This window comes from Eretmochelys imbricata, chromosome 5 (assembly GCF_965152235.1).
Source record: "Eretmochelys imbricata isolate rEreImb1 chromosome 5, rEreImb1.hap1, whole genome shotgun sequence".
NCBI classification, from domain to species: domain Eukaryota; kingdom Metazoa; phylum Chordata; order Testudines; family Cheloniidae; genus Eretmochelys; species Eretmochelys imbricata.
In genome coordinates, this window is record NC_135576.1 from 127,984,995 (window position 1) to 128,004,283 (window position 19,289).

Below are 19,289 nucleotides of genomic sequence, written 5' to 3' on the forward strand. Positions count from 1 at the left end.
CAGCAGCTCAGGGGGAAAGACCCATTTTAAAGTAGAGCTCCAAACTCCCCCAAACACAAGCACCCAAGGGCTTCTACTGTACACTCTGCAGCATGTACAAGAGGAACATTTAATTACTCAGCAGGAGCTTAGTCAAAGCAGCTGTCAGGAGTAATTAAGGATCACTACAATATAAGACAATACAATAAGTGCTCAAATTTTGCCTCTCTTACGTGGATGTTTTACAACCACCCTAAGCTACTGTACACACGCATCATCACTACTGTGTTCTGATTTTCCGTGACAAGGGAGAAATGTACTGAATTTATTTTAGGGTTTTTGGATACCATGGAGATCGGTCCAGTCCTGAAGCAGGGTGGGCAGAGCATAGATAGATGGCTCTGCACTGCTTAAGGCTGTAGTAAGACTGATGAAAGGGTAAAGATGTCAAGTTTAGGAAATGCCTCCTTCAACTAAAGGATTCCCACTATTCACCATAAGCCTGAAGAAGTCTCTCCCTGTGGGGAAAAAGGAAGAAAGAGGAGAAGAAAACCTTTTAGGAATCACAATACTGAAAATTCTGCATCCAAAGGCTGTATCCGTGGTCCCCTGTTCAAGTGCTGTCACCTCTATAGTGCTTTTCACTTCAGCCCTTTCCACTGCATCCAAATAGTATGTAACATGATCTAGAACAAAAAGGCTTCAGCTACGTTTAAAGCCACTGCTAGAGAGAAAATGGGTACAAGTTAACGTAGCAAATAAGGGGTGGAAAGGCGGGTGCTTACAGAAGGAAAAAAGAGTAACTATAACGCTCAACTCAAAGACATCTTGAACCAACCTACCAATTCAGCCATCTGCATTACAAACAATGCTTACAGAAGCAGCAGCGAGAGCTATACCTTACCGGTCTCCACCTTCCCTGATTTTGCCGAAGATTTCATTCCTGTCTATTGCCACAGTGGAATGAACTTTGGAAGCAGACCTCAAGTTTCTTCTTTCCTATAGGAATGCTTTAAAAATAGGTATCTAAAGAGCAATCTTATAGAAGCCTCACAGTGCCTAAGATCGTTTTAAGAAACACATGATCTAGATATAGTCTATTGACTGACAACATTGAGAGAGCCCAAATTCTTTTTCCAGAAGCTGGCTTGGGGATATAATGATAGGTGGTAAAGATTGGAAGTGTCCTCAGATAAATGGAAATCCTTATGTATTTATTTGGCATAATCCATCTTAAAAGGTCTGTTGATTGAGTCTGGTATTACAATCTGATGAAAGACTGTGTCTGCTTTACTTCACTTCAGCTGCTGGGAATGAACTCATGCAAGGCCACTTAACTAGGAGTATGCAGAATGCCCTTTGATCTAATAAGAACTAGAATGTCTGTCCAGATTCAAGTCAGCACAGTGAAGTTCTTTCAACAGGACTTTTTTTTTTAAATGTTACACTTTTTAGAGTAGGACATACAATTTTTTTTATTTATTTTTTTTTTGGTGGTAACGACTGTATTCTAAGAGAAAGATTTGTATATGATTACACAACTCTTCCCCTAGATTGACAATCAGGTCCACATTCTGAAATGAACCCCACACTTTTCATTCTGATGCTAATGCTCAAAGCAGTCGTTATTAAAATTAGTCATCTAGGTATGACACCCCTTCTTTGGTCAGCATCTTATTACCACAACTCGTCATTTGTACAAATATTTCTATTCTGATCTGTGTGTAAACCCACCACAAAGGGGTCATTATATAAATAATGACATGTTTCAGAGTAGCAGCCGTGTTAGTCCGTATTCACAAAAAGAAAAGGAGTACTTGTGGCACCTTAGAGACTAACCAATTTATTTGAGCATAAGCTTTCGTGAGCTACAGCTCACTTCATCAGATGCATTCAGTGGAAGATATAGTGGGGAGATTTATATACACAGAGAACTTGAAACAATGGGTGTTACCATACACACTGTAACGAGAGGGATCACTTAAGATGAGCTAATACCAGCAGGAGAGCGGGGTGGGGGGAGAAAACCTTTTGTAGTGATAATCAAGGTGGGCCATTTCCAGCAGTTGACAAGAATGTCCGAGGAACAGTGTGTGTGTGTGGGGGAAATAAACATAGGGAAATAGTTTTACTTTGTGTAATAACCCATCCACTCCCAGTCTCTATTCAAGCCTAAGTTAACAGCAACCACATACCACATACCACACAACAGAACCACTAACCCAGGAACCTATCCTTGCAATAAAGCGTGTTGCCAACTGTGTCCACATATCTATTCAGGGGACACCATCATAGGGCCTAATCACATCAGCCACACTATCAGAGGCTCGTTCACCTGCACATCTACCAATGTGATATATGCCATCATGTGCCAGCAATGCCCCTCTGCCATGTACATTGGTCAAACTGGACAGTCTCTACGTAAAAGAATAAATGGACACATATCAGATATCAAGAATTATAACATTCATAAACTAGTTGGAGAACACTTCAGTCTCTCTGGTCACTCGATTACAGACCTAAAAGTCGCAATATTACAACAAAAAGACTTCAAAAACAGACTCCAATGAGAGACTGCTGAATTGGAATTAATTTGCAAAATGGATACAATTAATTTAGGCTTGAATAGAGACTGGGAGTAGATGGGTCATTACACAAAGTAAAACTATTTCCCCATGTTTATTCCCCTCCCCCCCACTGTTCCTCAGACGTTCTTGTCAACTGCTGGAAGTGGCCCACCTTGATTATCACGACAAAAGGTTCCCCCACCCCGCTCTCCTGCTGATATTAGCTCATCTTAAGTGATCACTCTCCTTACAGCATGTATGGTAACACCCATTGTTTCATGTTCTCTGTGTATATAAATCTCCCCACTGTATTTTCCACTGAATGCACCCGATGAAGTGAGCTGTAGCTCACGAAAGCTCATGCTCAAATAAATTGGTTAGTCTCTAAGGTGCCACAAGTACTACTCCTTTTCTTATTATATAAATAATTTGCATACAACTTGTCTGACTTCTTTTTTTTTGGAAAAGATATTTAAATATTTGTAATTTATGTTAGATAAGGCTCTATTTATGTTAGTAGCCTCTCCAATTCTCATTGTTAAAGGAAAAGGCTAGGGAGATCAATTGTGAAATGAAGTTGGCATATAGCTTAACCTAAAAGCTTCTTCTTTCTACTATGTAACTAATTATAAGATGATTTCTGATAAGAGTTATCAACTGATGTATCATACAAATGGCTCCTTGCAACAGATTTTTTTTCACCTCCTCAAGTCTTTAGTCCTCAAGTCGTCTCTTCTTACAACTAAATCATAGTTTCACCTTTTGAAAGGGGCTTTTATCTTTCCCATCAATGGGTTCTTTCAGAGCTGTTCAATTTATAGAGCAAAACTGGTTTGGTTTTGTTGTTTTTTAAGCAGGAAGCTACTGCAAGGTCAGTGTTAGGTACTTGTTTACCAAACCATGAAACCTGATTCAGAAACACTGAGTTTCTTTGGGGACAGGATATGTAATACTTGGTGAAACCAAAACAGATTTCCTCATATTCTGAGAGTTTTGTGAATAGGGAGAGCCTTTTTATTTTTTTCTTACTTTTCAAAAATCTTAAGCACAGCTTGAAAAATATATCTATCAATGATGAGTGGGAAGCTTTTCCCTGGCAAGCACAGGAGCCTAATCTGAAAGTATCAGCAGAATTTAAGGTTTTGAAAAACAAGAAAATCTTCCAAATCCGAACGGAGTGCAAACCAACTGCAGTGCTGTCTTCCTTACCCTGGCTGCTCCCCTACCAGGATTTCTACTGCTCTCAGCTGCACCAAGCAGCAGCAAAGAGAAATTAGCAAGACTCTGGTCAGTTTCATTGCTGCCATTCAAAACCCAGTTGGGCAGCTATGAAATTGACATGAATCATGTAAATGTCATGCTGTTGTTCCTTCGAAAAACCAACATCTTTCCCCATGTCATCCTGGTTCTCTGAATATATCACTGGTCGTTTCATCAGTACTGGGGTCTCACCTTCTTACCATGAAACAGGCTGAAACTTCAGCTCTAAGTGATTTTGGGACCACAAGGCTGTGAAAGCTGCCAGTCTTTCACACAGTGGCTACATGCTCACCCTGAGCCTTAACAGCTGTTCATGGAACTTTTTCACACATCTGCCATGAGCTCCACTGCAGATTCCAACCACAGCAGCATCTGATCCACTTTCCTCTGTTTACCTCTAGCTTCAGGGGACACGGATCATAGGCTTTGAATCCGTCTGAGCAGTGCCCCAGAGGAATAAGCTGCACCCATGACTACCTCTGAAGCACTGTAATGAGCTCAAATGTCTTCTTCAGAAAAGACTGGACTTGTCTGTGGAGCAGAGTGAAACCCCACCTTTGAGATCTATTCTCTCCTTTGCCACTCTGGAAAGTGCAACACCCACTCGCAGATCCTCAGTAAACACCTCCGTTTCTCTGTCAACAGATTCAGCACTTGCCCAAGCAGGGTGCAGAGCCAACTGATCCAGGCATGTCCACTCTCACATCACAATGTCCTACCCCATGACCTGGAGGTTGGGGACCACCGGACAAACAGGCTGCAGTCTTGATGGGCAACAGATGGGGGCAAAGGCCCACTTTGCCCCTTTTTTCTTGGATATGATCCTTTAGGCCCTCCCACCCCCACAATGAAGGGAACGGAGAGAGTATTCCTTGGCAGCTGCCCCAGTGTTGTCCTCTTGGTTACTCCCCGGGAAACCTGTGGGTGTCAGATATGCTGAGTCCCACAACAGGCAGTAAGCAGCTCCCTGGGGACAGCTACGAAGCATGGGTGTCCCACTGCAAGGGGAATTTCTGGGGTCACAAGCTCTTCTTTTCCCTTCAGTCCTCTGCATCTGCCAGCAAAAGTAATGATCTTTCCACCTGTTGGAAATACCAACAATAAGCTTACACAGAGAGCAAGCCCCCTGTGTACAGGGGATGACACCTCCAAACACATTTTGCATACTATCCCCATCTGCTGCCAGGGACAAATTATACCTAAGCATCTGGACTGGCATACGGGATCAAAGAGAATCTGCAAACAGGACAGACTGAGTGAAAGTGCGATGGCAGTCTTAATTTATTAATTCATTAAACCAAATCATAAAAACCGTAAAGTTAAAATAAAATCAATCAATCAAAGAAGACAGCATGTGATGCTCAGAATGTCTTTATTCCTTTTCAAAAGTCACACACTGACAATCCAGACAGAGGAGAAGGTTTGAGCTTTGCATCACACTAAAGCCATCAACCTGGCTGAAGCTCTACTCTGCACAACAGCATCTTTCAAAAGATGTTTGTTACTCTTAAGTGTCAATGGGAAGTAGCCTCGGGAAGAATGGCCCAGTGCCTAACACGATACACTGTAAATCCCAGTCTGTAATGAACACCCTTTGAGAATAATCACCACAGAGTTTTACCTGTTGTTTGGGCAGCAGGGGGTTCTCATCACCAGCTGTGACCGACAGAAGACTTAAATGAACAAAAACATCAGGGCCTGATCATGCAAGCTGCATGTACCCTCAACCTGCCTTGATTTCTGGCACACAACCAAAGGCAGAGTTTCTAACATCTTTATGTTCTGGGATCCCTGCAGATCCAGGAACTAAGAGCTCAACATAAATAATTTTTATTTTGAGAATTATGGAGATCTCTCTTCTGGGGATTTGTTACATCCGTACGATATCATCCAAACAGTAGTATTTCCATCCTCTAAATCGCCAGTTATGAAGAAATATTAGCAATGATGGAAAATTAAAGCCTGTTTTGTTGTTTGTTTGCCAGACTAGGACTGTGATTCTTTATGTTCAGCATCATTTTCAAACACGGCCTCAGCTAAGAACAATGTGCGTTGTCTCTAGGAACACAGAAATTGACATCCGGGGTATCCCGTCTCCAGTTATACTGTATAGTTTAACAGGTACAACCATCTGTGGGAACAACTCTTTTCAGGTTAGCTTAAACCCCTTCCCAAAAGACATGAGCTAAACACAGAAAAGGGCCTCACACCAGAATAAAAGGCTTTCATGACGGAATAAGAGTAACCACACAGGGATTACGTTCTATTGGTTGAAATTCACACTTTAGCTTATACCAATATAACTTTCCTGTGTAGACAAGCCTGTAGATGCTGCTTTATGTCCTGAAGTGTGAGGGTTCAGATCTCTTCCCAAACTCTTTTAAAAAATATTTACTATTGTAACTAGATATCTGTGCTACCCGTCTAAAATATCCTAATTACCCCTGATAAGTTCTTGGCCTCAATAATATCTTGTTACAATAAGTTCCACAGTTTAATAATGCATTGTCTTAAAAAGCCTCTATCAGTTTTAATTTTTCTCCCTATCAATTTCATTTAATGTCCCCCTGTTCTCACATTATGAGAAAGGATGAACCAAAGATCCTAATGTAACTTTGTTTATAAACCATTCTTTATTTTATACACTTTTTATCATGGTTCTCGTTTGTTCCCTCTCTAACGAAAATAGCGTGTCATACAAACCAAAGTTGGCCAGACATCCTTTCACATCCTAAAAAATATCCTGTGTGTTATTTTTCACTGCCTTTTTTTTTTTTTTTTTTTTTAAACAGACCTGTATCTGTGAGGTAAACTGAGAAAAACACAACAGCTACATCTTTTCTGGAAGATAAATAGCAGGCTAGCTACCATAATTGTAAAGGTGACCACCCTTTCTAGTATCATGTTCCCTTGCACAGTAAAAGTCTGTGCACTCTGAAAGAAGAGCTTGACTTGAAACAGTGATGCAACAAATTTAAAGATCCCTCCTGCAAAGTCAATGAGTGGATCTCTCGACCCCTTGGGCTACATACAGCAGGGGGCAGGATCAGCTGTAGGAGGAGTAAAGCCTTACTACCTGGTATCAGCTACATTAATATCTGAAAGTGTCAAAACAATGATTAATCAATACTTCCCACTGAGCACAATGCCTTTGTTTTCAATAGAAGCATTAGAATTTCTCTCCTTCTAACACTGTGATCATCAAAAATCATGGCATGAAAGAGAGCCAGTTATACTGGAACATCTGTATCAATTTATGTTGTGTTAATATATAGTAAGGGGAAGCAATTCATTTTAGTACAACCACTTTATTTAAACCACAGGATTAAAGATTCTTTGCGTTAGTCTTTGAAAATGTACAGCGTGTTCCTGTTCTCCCAAGTTTTACTGATTGACACTGTAGAGAAATATGTGTAAGGAAAAACAACGTTTAGAATCTCTTTTTGAGCACAATGTCTTCATCTTCTTGGTCAGTCCGTATAAAATAAGGCGTATTGGATTAAAAGTGTCAACCAAGCCATCTGAGATACCAGGATAGACATCTCACTCCCTTTGACAGCCACTGATGGAGAAATACCAGCCTCAGTCAGTAAGACATAGAAGTAAAAACAGGTGCTGGCACATAAAGGATTATTTCGCTTTGCTATTTGAAAAGCTGCCCACTGGAAAATGTGCAAGTTTATTTGACAAACCACAGCTGGTCACAATCTGATCCTACAATATGGAAGTATGTGGGGTGTCATAAATTCCTCATAGTCATCCAGAGAGAGTGAAGTTTAAACCCTATTTTAAAATAAAGGGGACATACTAAACACATTTGAGCACACTGTCAGAACTATGCTAAGTATTGATCTGGAATGGCCCTTGTCACATGGCAATTTCCTCAATAGTCTTAGATCTTGAAAGAACATGAAGGGGACACGGAAGGTTCTTTCTTTCTTTACTTTTTCTTCAATCTACTTTTTCGTACTAGAGCCATTTATGTAACCACATCATGAAAAATGTGAAGATTTGCTGGTTTTAGTCATTTATTCCACTTCCTTTTATTTTGTTTTAATAAACTGTGATTGACTACACTAGTCAAGAAAATGAGATTAATAATAGCTAATATCAAACACAGAGCAGTCAATGGGTACAAAAACTGTACTACGCACTTGCAAATGGACTTCAATCCTGACAAACAAACACCACTATCTTTATTCTTACTGGGCCTCACCTGAGCAGAGGGTAGACCTCATTTTACTTATGTCCTTGGTAAGATTTCAACCCAAGTAGCCACGGATGAAAGGCTAGTGCTTTAAAGAAATGTACTGCCTGCCCTCCAAATCTATCACTTAACATTACCAGATCATTAAATACAAACACATGATTTCTCAACTGCTATTGTGAGAGATGCCTAGCTGTGACTTACAGAGAATACTATTTATAGAAAGCAATTAACTCCAGTGATACTGACCTGTGGAAAACACCTGGAGAGAAGGTTGACTGCAATGATCTAATGAATACCATCACCTCTTTTCACTAAAATGCTGAAGTGGATTTCACAGAAGGGCCTATCCATTATCACTTCATATACATAAAGATGTGCTGACCCAATATTGAATACACAAGATCTGTAATTACCATTAGAATGTAATTGTCTGACCAAAGTGAAGCTTTATTTAGGAGTAATATTCTTCATAAGGAAAAGCAGGTTAAGCTAATATAATAAAGGCTGTGTTGAGCCAATATTCCCAATTTACTAAAATTCGACTTACTTGAATCTGTTGAAATCACTGACCCTTGTGTTAAGCCATCAACATCCTCATCTTCATCTGTGGAAAGAAAAGTTTCAAGGAGAAGGTTACCTTTTAATTGCACAAAATAATAGTTGAATCTTATTTTAAAATAGTTTAATGGAAGTAACAAAGACAACAAAAGTCACAGGGGGCGCATACACTACAGCAACAACCACATTTCCTCTTCCAATACTTAGCTTTTTAAAACTGAAATCACTACCACAACATCCCAATGAATGTAGCAGTGTAACATACACTGACAATACGAATTAACATGTAACTACTGTGTGGGTTATAGCCTCAAATTCTCTCTCACTGATTGTCTCAGTACTACTATTTGCAAATTTCATCAACCTGTCATGTCTGCCTATAAATTAAAAATATACTTTCTGATCATAAGTTTTAAACTATGACATTGTAACAGGAATCAGAGTATTAAATGGTGTCCGATCAGATCTATCGATTTAATAAAAATAATTCTAGAACTGAATAGTTGCAAATAACACAAGATTTTGTTTGTCCAGCTCTAGAAGAGAAAACTTGAGTTGATTTATTACTTAAAACTGGGAGTCAAAGTATTAGATGATATTTGTAGTTTATATATTCAAATGTTTAATGTTGGCAAAATAATTAAGAGGAAATTACTGACCTGTGATTGTGCTTCTCTGAAGGTATCATCCTGACTGAAATCTCACTCCTGTGTCTCGCTTCTCTAGTGCAAGATGGATGGAACTTCCTCTTGACAGATTTCGTTCTCCAAGAGCAGCAATAGCAAGGTGGAACACAAGCCAGACCACCATACTGATAGACATGTGGCCTCCACACAGTTTAACTGCTGCCCTTGGAAACCTCCAATCAATTACTGACTGTGATTGGCCAAAAATAAAAAAAAATTAAAAAAAAAAAAGTCAGCCAATAAAAAAATGATTGAAAATCTGACTCAAGAAGAGATGAAAAAAAATCAAGGCCCCCCAAACACCGCTTCAACAAAGATAAACCTCCAGGATTCGAGGAAAGGTGGGTGAGTGAGTGAGAGAGAATCCTGATATAATGAAATCTTCAAAGATGCAGAATTACAGGTCAGTAATTTTCCCTTCTCTAAAACTACCATTTACCAGAATTCTCACTACTGGAGAGTAAACAACTTGACAGATCTTTCAGTGAAGAGTTATAGTAATGTTGCAACAAGTAAAAAAAACAAGTACCAGTCTATTTAACCCTCCCTTGTTCCTCCTCCTCCTATTTATGTTTATGTAGGTCTTTTCCTATTTTATTACTGTAACCCCCACCCAAATCTGTTATGTCTTTATAGGATTGTGTGGTCTTGCAGCTTTGACAAATTGTAAGATTACATAATTCTCTTTAAGATCCCATGAAGCATGTGGCATTTTGGAACGTATACAAGCTATAAGTCATTTGCCTTTTTGGCCTTTCCATTGTTTGGTTTTATTATATAAAAATCAATACAAAATTAATCACCATACCAAAAGGCTAATGCCAACAGTGTTACCAGCAATGGTGTTTTGGAGATTATGGTTTTTAAATAAAGGAGAGATCCGACATTTGCCCGTCACCACCATAAGTAACAACAATAGCATCCTGCACGATTAATTAGAACCAAAACTCGAAAAACTGTATAGCATCAATACAGGACAACTCCAAAGAAACAAAACAGAGCTTAGACTTTCTCTCTTGGAAAGGAATTCTGGAACATGGAGACCCTAAAAGAGAATTCCTTCTGGACTCCAAGCAAAAACGCTTTGTGAAAGCACAGAGAGTGCAACGAGCCTGCCTTATGTATATCTGGGATGGAAATATCCTTTGCTGTGATCAAGCCTTGACAGGCCAGCCACATCACAGCCATGCAAAAAGCTAACAGTTAGAAAGGGCTGCTTATCAAGTTGGTGCAAAATGAAAAAGTGTGATGGTCTTTCTAAGGCATTAGTCAGCTCTAGTTAAAGATCTATGGACCTCTGAACCTCAAGGATTTAGAGGAGATGGGCATTCAGGCATTGGAAACAGACTAGAGAGAATAGGGTCATTAAGGTGGAACTTGATCACCTCTAGAGAAGAGCCTCAAATGAGTTTATAGCAACAGCTTATCCTTAGGCGATTTGGTATAGACAGGAAGGAATGCTTTCAGAGCCTGAGGCTTGCTCACTCAGATACAGCCGCTACCACCACTGAAATGGCCATTCACGTAAGAAATTAAAACTCCTAGGAACCAGGTGGTTCAAAAGGAGCTTTCCAGACTGAAAGGAAACAAGAGGGATGGAAGGAGAGACATCCCCACAGTCACCAACAACAGCCTGCAAATACCACTCTCCCCTGGAGGAAAAGAGTTGGGAATAGCTCCCTGCGCCCACTACTTGCCACAGCCCCTACACCGGTCTGTCCTCAAGTCCAGTGGGAGCGGAGCTGGCATCTATACCCCGTGCTCCTGGGCCTGTCACCCACGCCAAGGGAAATGAGCAGGAAGGCTCTGCACTGTCAACAAGGAGTTTGCACAGGATTTTATATAATGTTTAAGCAATTTAATATCTACCCTCGTATATCAAACTGTGTTGGCAGGTATGTTCCTACTGGGGGCCAGGCAGCAGGCTCCGGAGCTGGGATGCACTGCGACACCATGGTCTCAAATGATGATATGAGGCCAGAGACTCATTCTGAGGGGAGCAGCTTTTACCATGTAAAACTGCGTTGAAAACCACTCTTGCCTGGGCCAATATGGTGCTGTTATGATAACTGAAATTCCGTCACTCTTGAGCTTTGAACAGACCTTGATACAAGAGGTGTCAATGGAAAAAGATATAGCACCATCCTCCGTCAGCAAACGGGGAAGGTATCTTTTAGTAGTAGTAATAAAAGACTGGAAGATTCTTGTTTAGGTCGGAGGTGATGCAACTCACCTCCAGCATCCCACACTGGAGGAAGGGGTGAACCGAGCAGCCACTCCCCAATCCAGAAGACATTCAGAAGGATGCAACACAGATCAACTCAAGCTGACTGTGATCATGTGGTCTTTACTTGCTAGGTCTAGGATGAGGAGGAATAACTTGTGAGAAAATGCCCACTCCGGCCTCCCAAAGGCTTTCCCAATACACAGATTGCCCATTTGACTCAGGACCTCCTTTTGGAATACTAGGTCTCTGACCACCCTTAGCAGATACATGACTGACCTTATCAGAGTAACTGGTGAATGGCTACTGCTGGAGAGGCCAAATTCCCTTGGTGTAGAGTTCCACTGTGTGAGCTCCCTAGACTATACAGGAGATAGCCATGGCCACTACAAGTTACGGAGGTGGTTTTTGGAATTCCTCATTAAAAACTGTGCCTGGACAGTCACCACGTCAGACTTGCCCAGAGGGTCTCTGTTATTCAGGGGCAATGTAAAAAGTCCCTGTATTGCTTGTGCTTCCTCTGGTGTCTCAGCTCCAGAGAGGTTAAACTCAATGTGGAGATGTGCTACAGGTGTTGGCCAGGAGAGCCAGCATTTGCAACATGGGGTGAGTTGCTGCCTCCTGATTCTGACCATTGTACCCCATTAGACGGGTGATGCATCACACCTGACCCCTGGCAGGAAGGCTGGACATGAGCTGGGTAGCAGGGCTCGTACACATTCCAATGGTCAGTCTGCGGTGAGTTGAGGTTTTGGCTGAGTTACCGCAAACTCTGGTGACTCCCACACTCCAGTGGTGACACAAGCTGATTTGACACCCAACTGAATGAGGTCCTCCATCACCAACCAAATGAAGGAACACTTCACTGCCAGCCTGGCAGAGTGGCCCCAACTATTCCCAAGCATTTAATGACCATCCTTCCCTGAAGGCTAAACAAAGAACTAGCAGTGCGGCTCTCCTGTAACAAAACAGACATCAACAGGGCCTGAGAAATGCCCATAATATGCACACGAGCCTTAGAAAGACCCACAGCACATAGCCAGTCCCCCTTCTCTAGGGAAGGCAGCTCCCAGAGTGACCATCTTGAATTTTTCCTTGACCAAATAGGCAGCTCCCAGCCTCCTCAGTCAGGAAGGTCCTGAACAGCTACCGTGGCTGTACACACCCAGGATGCTTTCACAAACCCTTTAGTCCTTGGTGCTCACTGACAGGGAGCGTGGGACCATTCCATGACTGGTGTTAATGCAGAGTGCTCTACTCAGTGGGGTACTGAGTTGATGCAAAAGCCAGCTTCCAAAGCAGATTCCTTAGCCTTCCTGGAAGAAGGGATCTGAGAGACGAGTTAAAGGTCCAAAAGTGCAGAGTGACAACTGTCTCCTTGGCACTCAACGATGACACTTCCACCTGCTCCCCAAACACGTTATCTCCAGTGGAGGGTAGGACCTGGGAGTTGTGCTCAGGGCTGTGGGAAGAGCTCTGACCATAGAGGTGCCAAAGCCCGAAGGCAGGCAGCAGAATGCTGCATTCCAGGGTGAAGAGCACCAAGACAATGCCCTGAGCCCCAAACACTGACAGGAAAGTACCATCAAGGCACTGAAGTGTTCAGAGGAAAACAGGGGCCGACTCGCTGACCAAAATGCTTCCAGCAAAAGCCCTCCCATGGCCATTGTTCCGGAGAGCCAGGCCTGACTGAATGGCAGGCACTCTACTGCCGTGCTTCAGAAAGTCTGGGGAGAAGAACTGAAGCAGCAATGGCAGAAGCATAGCTCCTTTGCTGACCAGCCAAGAAGAAACGTCTGGTGAGGTCCAAGGCAGCTGTTCAAGTTAGCAGGCGGCACGCAACCTGAGAGGGGAGGGTGATTGGCTGGCGCGCAACCTGAGAGGGGAGGGTGATTGGCTGGCTGGCTGGCTCTCAACAGCACAACTGCCGCCTCAGTGATCAAAACTCTTTCGAAGCCTGGGGAGTTCTACCAATCTCATGCTAGGGAGCAGAGACCCAGGAGAGAGAATCCTGGCAGCTGGGTGGTATCTCTACAGAAGAGACTTTTCAGAGCCTGACTATATATCCTTTGTCTACATGGGCTGGAGCTGCAAAACATGGATCTGAATTTCAAACAGCCCAAAGTTTGTGTTTTGGTTTCACTTAGGAGAGTTGAAGGAATCATCCATAAAGTTCATATCCAAGTTCAGTTACTACTAACACCTGCCCCCTGCCAAAGGAAAGCGGCTTTCAGGTCTGGTGCTGTGGTGGGGGCCTCACTGTTGGTTGTTGGATGTTCTGCTTTCTGCGCTTTGAATATGCAGATTTAATTACATGAAATGTACTCTGTTAAAATGTACTCAGGCAACTTGAATTTGGGTAATGCAACTTCGTATGATGAGCATATATAATCCTAAGTATTAAAATGGAGAAAACCTTTGTCTGTCACTTAATGTAACAAAGGTAGTGACTAGAAGCGGCAATTGTTAACATACTAGTCTTTCCTCCACAGAGATCTGGGTTCAAATTTCACTTAAAGATGACCTGCAAATAAGGAACAATGAATATTAAACTTGTGGTTTGTTTTTTTAAATGATGTATGAAGGCATCCTGAAAGGATGACCTCACAAGAGGAAAAATTACGGAATATTGAACTATAGGATTTTTAATCAGACAGTTTTAAAGTCTGGTTTTTGTTCATCCCAATTTAATGACTAAAATTTTTGAGAATGGAAGACTTTGTTAAAGATTAAATGCCTAATAATATTCATCGTCTGAGACCCTGAGCAAGCCCTCCAGCAAAACCAGGGAGGTCCAGAGTAAACATTCCTGATATTTCTAAAATAAAAAACAAGTAGGAAAAAACCATTAAAACCACTCAATTTTCCAGCACTTTATGTACATCATAAAAAAGCAACAAAGGGTACAAAACCAGTTATTAAAAACCACACATTTGCAGGTCACTTTAAGTCATAAGTGAAACTAGGTTGGATGGTCTTTACCAGTTGTGTTTCACTGCATGGTTTTTGTAATATAGATAAATGTCAACTAAAAACTAGCTTGTCTCTGCTCAAGAGAGGCTCCAATAGTTGAGAGAGTGTAGGTCAGGATTGAGGTCCATTACCAGACACGCTGGGGTTATATTACAGCTTGTGCATGTATTACAGATGACTCTCGCTAGTGATAGCTATTAAATATCTATCTTCATGAGTACCAAGATACGCTCAAATGTTCAACACCACCACAGTAAACTAACGTCCAACTTCTCAGGAAGCTCTCAAGGAAACAAGTTTCTGACATTTTAACCTCCCAAGACTGGCAAAGTTTGGTGTATTTATCTTCCCTTTCATTCTTAACGTACAAAAATAATTTCTAAGAAAAAAAGATAAGTTTACATTTGGGATGTTTGAAATTTAAAGCACAAAAAGAAACAAGGCAAAGGCATAAGAAAAGGCTTGCTCCTGAAAACTAAAGTAAATAAGTAATACATACACTAGGTGGCAGCAAAACGTTATCCTACAAATTAAATCCCTTCCACTTGGAAAGGGCAAATGTTTAATTACAAACAGGGAAAGCAAAATATTTCAACTAATAAAAAAAACCTAACATAAGTTGCTAAATAAAAGTAACATTTATATCGATGATTGCTTATATCATCCGCATCAGCATCCTAGTTAGTCAAACAAGACTCTGGTCTACAGTTTCCACAATATACACTACAACTGTTAAGTTACTAAATGTATGTGAGGTGGAGGGTAAGAAATGTTTGATCAAAAAAGGTGCTTAAAATGCAGTTTCTTTCTCCTCTGGCCCCCCGCCCTCCCCTTGCATATGGAAATTTATTTTTCCTATAAATGCAGAAGTGATATACTGCTGCTTCAGCTCTGGAATAATAGAAGCTACAGGTTAAGACATGATTTTGCTCACAAAAAAAACTGGTCCTCTCCTTCACAAAAAATGTCCTATGTTTGTAAATATACAATCATGTTATGTGCAAGTCAGAACTAAACCTTTTTAGAACATGTTATAGCAAGAAAACCATATTTATAGTCAAACTCAGTAGAATTGATGCCAAATAGTCAAGCAGAAACTTGAATTCAGGCTTGGTATTCTATACAGCAGGCTCTGTATTTAGGATCCATATCAGGTAGCAGAAGCAGCAGCCTTAGCTAGTAACAGATTAATATTACATCCTCAAAAAAGACATACTACATGATCAACAACCTTAAAAGATTCAGTTTAATATTGACGTAAAACACAGTAACTCCACATATTCAGCACTTTATTGGATACCATTTTCAAAGTCTTTACCTGGTTCTGTTTGCAGGCTCTCTGATATTCGAAAACAGTGCATTTTGCTGAAATTGCGAGAAACTAAACGCACACAATTCGGAGGAAGAATCATATTTCTTAATCTTCCAAATGTACATTCTGGTGGTACAATAATGTAGCAAGAAGCATGAGCCTATAAACAGAAACATCATTAAACACTTGTCAAACCTCAGACATTAAACTTGTAAAAAAAATTAACTCACTATAACAAAATAGGCAGTGGCCTTGCAAACCATGCTGGAACAAATTCATACTTACTGTAAATTGGTCCATCTCCTGTGAGATGAATGGAGTTGCATCGACTTATATCAGGTTTGATTTTAACTCACTATATTTTTATTAAAAAGAAAAGGAGTACTTGTGGCACCTTAGAGACTAACCAATTTATTTGAGCATGAGCTTTCATGAGCTACAGCTCACCGATGAAGTGAGCTGTAGCTCACGAAAGCTCATGCTCAAATAAATTGGTTAGTCTCTAGGGTGCCACAAGTACTCCTTTTCTTTTTGCGAATACAGACTAACACGGCTGTTACTCTGAAACCTATATTTTTATTGACATAACAGTGAGAATTCTTAACATGTGACAACACTTTTTAAAATATTAAAACCATATTCTACTGAAATCTAAAGTTTTACATACATTGACGTAAAGGAACAATAGTAAGATTGTTCTGCATCTGAACCATAGATTTTGCATTCTAGTGGTATTCACAAGTGGGAAGATGATCAAAACATGGACAATTGTGTTATAAAAAATAAGTTATCCAGTAGGGAGTCGGGGCTGCGATTTCTTCCTGGGGTTTTAGTTGTTAAATTCAGGAATTGTCCTTTCTGAAGCTTATGTCATCAGCCCAGACCCTTGAGTAAATTTCTGCCTTGCATTTATTCTACAGACCATCTATTATCCTTGGAATCAGGTTATGGTAAATACATATGACAAACTGATGAACAAAGCCAATAAAAGAAGTTCGCAAAAAAAATAAAAAAAATTTAAAGAAAAAATAGTGATGTGTAATTTCAGTTATTTGTTTTTTAAAAGTATTTTTGAATATCTAAATAATTCAAATAAAATATACCTGAAACACTGAATAATTGTTTAGCCTTAAGATACAGGTAAGTTTGCTATTGTAAGTTTTAAGACTGAGTGTGGTAATTCAAAAATACTTTTGTTTTTAATTATTAAATTTATTTTTCATTTCCTATCCCCTAATGCTTTGTGTGTTATTTCTAGGCACTGTTTCTGCATTTCACCCTCTTGGTGACTAATGATGTATTCAGTGACCCCTATCTACACAGTAGGCTCTATATCAGTTTTAAGTCTATAACAAGTTTTGGCTCTCTTCTGAATGAGAGAGAGCAAATAAAGGTAGGATACTTTTATGTTGTATGGGAATAAAACATTAGCAGTACAAAAGGATGACCACAAAATCAAATACACATTCAGAAATGTTGGGAACAATCTCCAGGGTTCAAAAACATTCCATGCTGAAAGGGAACACGAGCAGGTTAGAAGGAGGGATTCTATGTAATCAGCATAAATTTTTGTTTCTTTTGTGACAAAGTTCCTACTCTACCTTGGGTCTTGCGCTTATTGGTGGATTTGCTCGCCTTGGAGCTTCACGGCAGCCCTCAGCTTGGCCTTTTTTCTGAACCCACAGTCCAGGTTGACTCCTCCTGTGTCTGACCAGGAGTTGGGAGGGTTTGGGGGGAACACGGGCTTACCCTCTACTCCGGGTTCCAGCCCAGGGCCCTGTGGAATGCAGCTGTCTAGAGTGCCTCCTGGAACAGCTGTGCAACAGCTACAACTCCCTGGGCTACTTCCCCATGGCCTCCTCCCAACACCTGCTTTATCCTCACCATAGGAACTTCCTCCTGGTGTCTGATAATGCTTGTGCACCTCAGTCCTCTAACAGTCCGTGTTCTCACTCTCAGCTCCTAGTGCCTCTTGCTCCCAGCTCCTCACATTCACACCACAAACTGAAGTGAGCTCCTTTTTAAAACCTAGGTGCCCTGATTAGCCTGCCTTAATTGATTCTAGCAGCTTCTTGATTGGCTGCAGGTGTTCTAATCAGCCTGTCTTAATTATCTCCAGAAGGTTCCTGATTGTTCTGGAACCTTCCCTGTTACCTTACCCAGGGAAAAGGGACCTACTCTGCCTGGGGCTAATATATCTGCCTTCTATTACACTCCTATAGCCATCTAGCCAGACCCTCTCACACTTTTTACAATTCACATCAATAATACAAGGACTAACTGGTAATATACCGAATGTGTGAGAACTACAAGACAAGAAATGGAATAGCAGCCGTGTACTGAACGAAGAAGCATCAGTTAACTATGCAGTGTTAGTACCCCCAAAGAATCCTGTTAAGACACAGCATTAAGAATTCCTTAATTTTATCCACTTATTTTAAAATTCCTCCACTTTGGAGACTAAAGGAAACAAATCCCAAACTTACTTTCGCTCTGATTTATTGAGTGTCATCTAACAAATGACTGACTTACGAGGAGAGGCTGAGGGAACTGGGATTGTTTAGTCTACAGAAGAGAAGAATGAGGGGAGATTTGATAACTGCTTTTAACTACCTGAAAGTTCCAAAGAGGATGGATCTAGACTATTCTCAGTGGTAGCGGATGACAGGACAAGGAGTAATGGTCTCAAGTTGCAGTGGGGGAGATTTAGGTTGGATATTAGGAAAAACTTTTTCACTAGGAGGGTGGTGAAACACTGGAATGGGTTACCTAGGGAGGTGGTGGAATCTCCTTCCTTATAAGTTTTTAAGGTCAGGCTTGACAAAGCCCTGGCTGGGATGATTTAATTGGGGATCGGTCCTGCTTTGAGCAGGGGGTTGGACTAGATGACCTCCTGGAGGTCCCTTCCAACCCTGATATTCTATGATTCTATGACTTATTCATGGCCAGTTTTAAATATATAAAATTAACAAGGCTTTTATTTCCACAGTATGCCCAATGACGCTTACATACCAGAATGCCACACCACTCACACCTCATGCCAGACAGCACCTCTGAAGAACCACAGGTTTTCTTGCAGACCTCACAACGAGCACTGGACGAGAGATTTCCCTCCCTCCAATGATGATGATATGTATCCTGAGAAAATGGATCAATCGACTGTATTATGGTAAACACAACCATGTCCCTACATTATTAATTTAAAATTAACCCTAAAGGCTTCAGGAAAAACATCACAGAACGTTGCACATATTCAATGTAATTAATATATACAATATTTAAGTATTTTCCTATTGAAATATGGAGTAAGCAAGTTTGCAGCAGGCCATTAAAATCCCACAGAAAATCAAGGAAAAAGAAGTCTCACTGGCCCGTTTTCCTGAGCATTGTAATGTTTAGCTCTGTAATAAATGCATCAACATAAGGAACAATATTTGGCACTTACATAGCACTTTCCATCTTCACTGCCCATTACAAATCTTAGTTTTCAAAATATTCAGAGAGATTAGAATTAGCATTT

General features: G+C 40.7%; 1 protein-coding gene across 1 annotated transcript in view; it reads right to left on the bottom strand.

The window, feature by feature from the left end:
• The window catches only part of DGKQ (diacylglycerol kinase theta), a 169,913-nt gene that overhangs the window by 58,107 nt on the left and 92,517 nt on the right, over positions 1-19,289 (bottom strand). Inside the window, 5 exon segments of the mRNA XM_077818055.1 lie at positions 3,785-3,793; positions 12,870-12,888; positions 13,686-13,694; positions 15,735-15,929; positions 18,782-18,907. Coding sequence (XP_077674181.1) covers positions 3,785-3,793; positions 12,870-12,888; positions 13,686-13,694; positions 15,735-15,929; positions 18,782-18,907 — 358 coding nt within the window.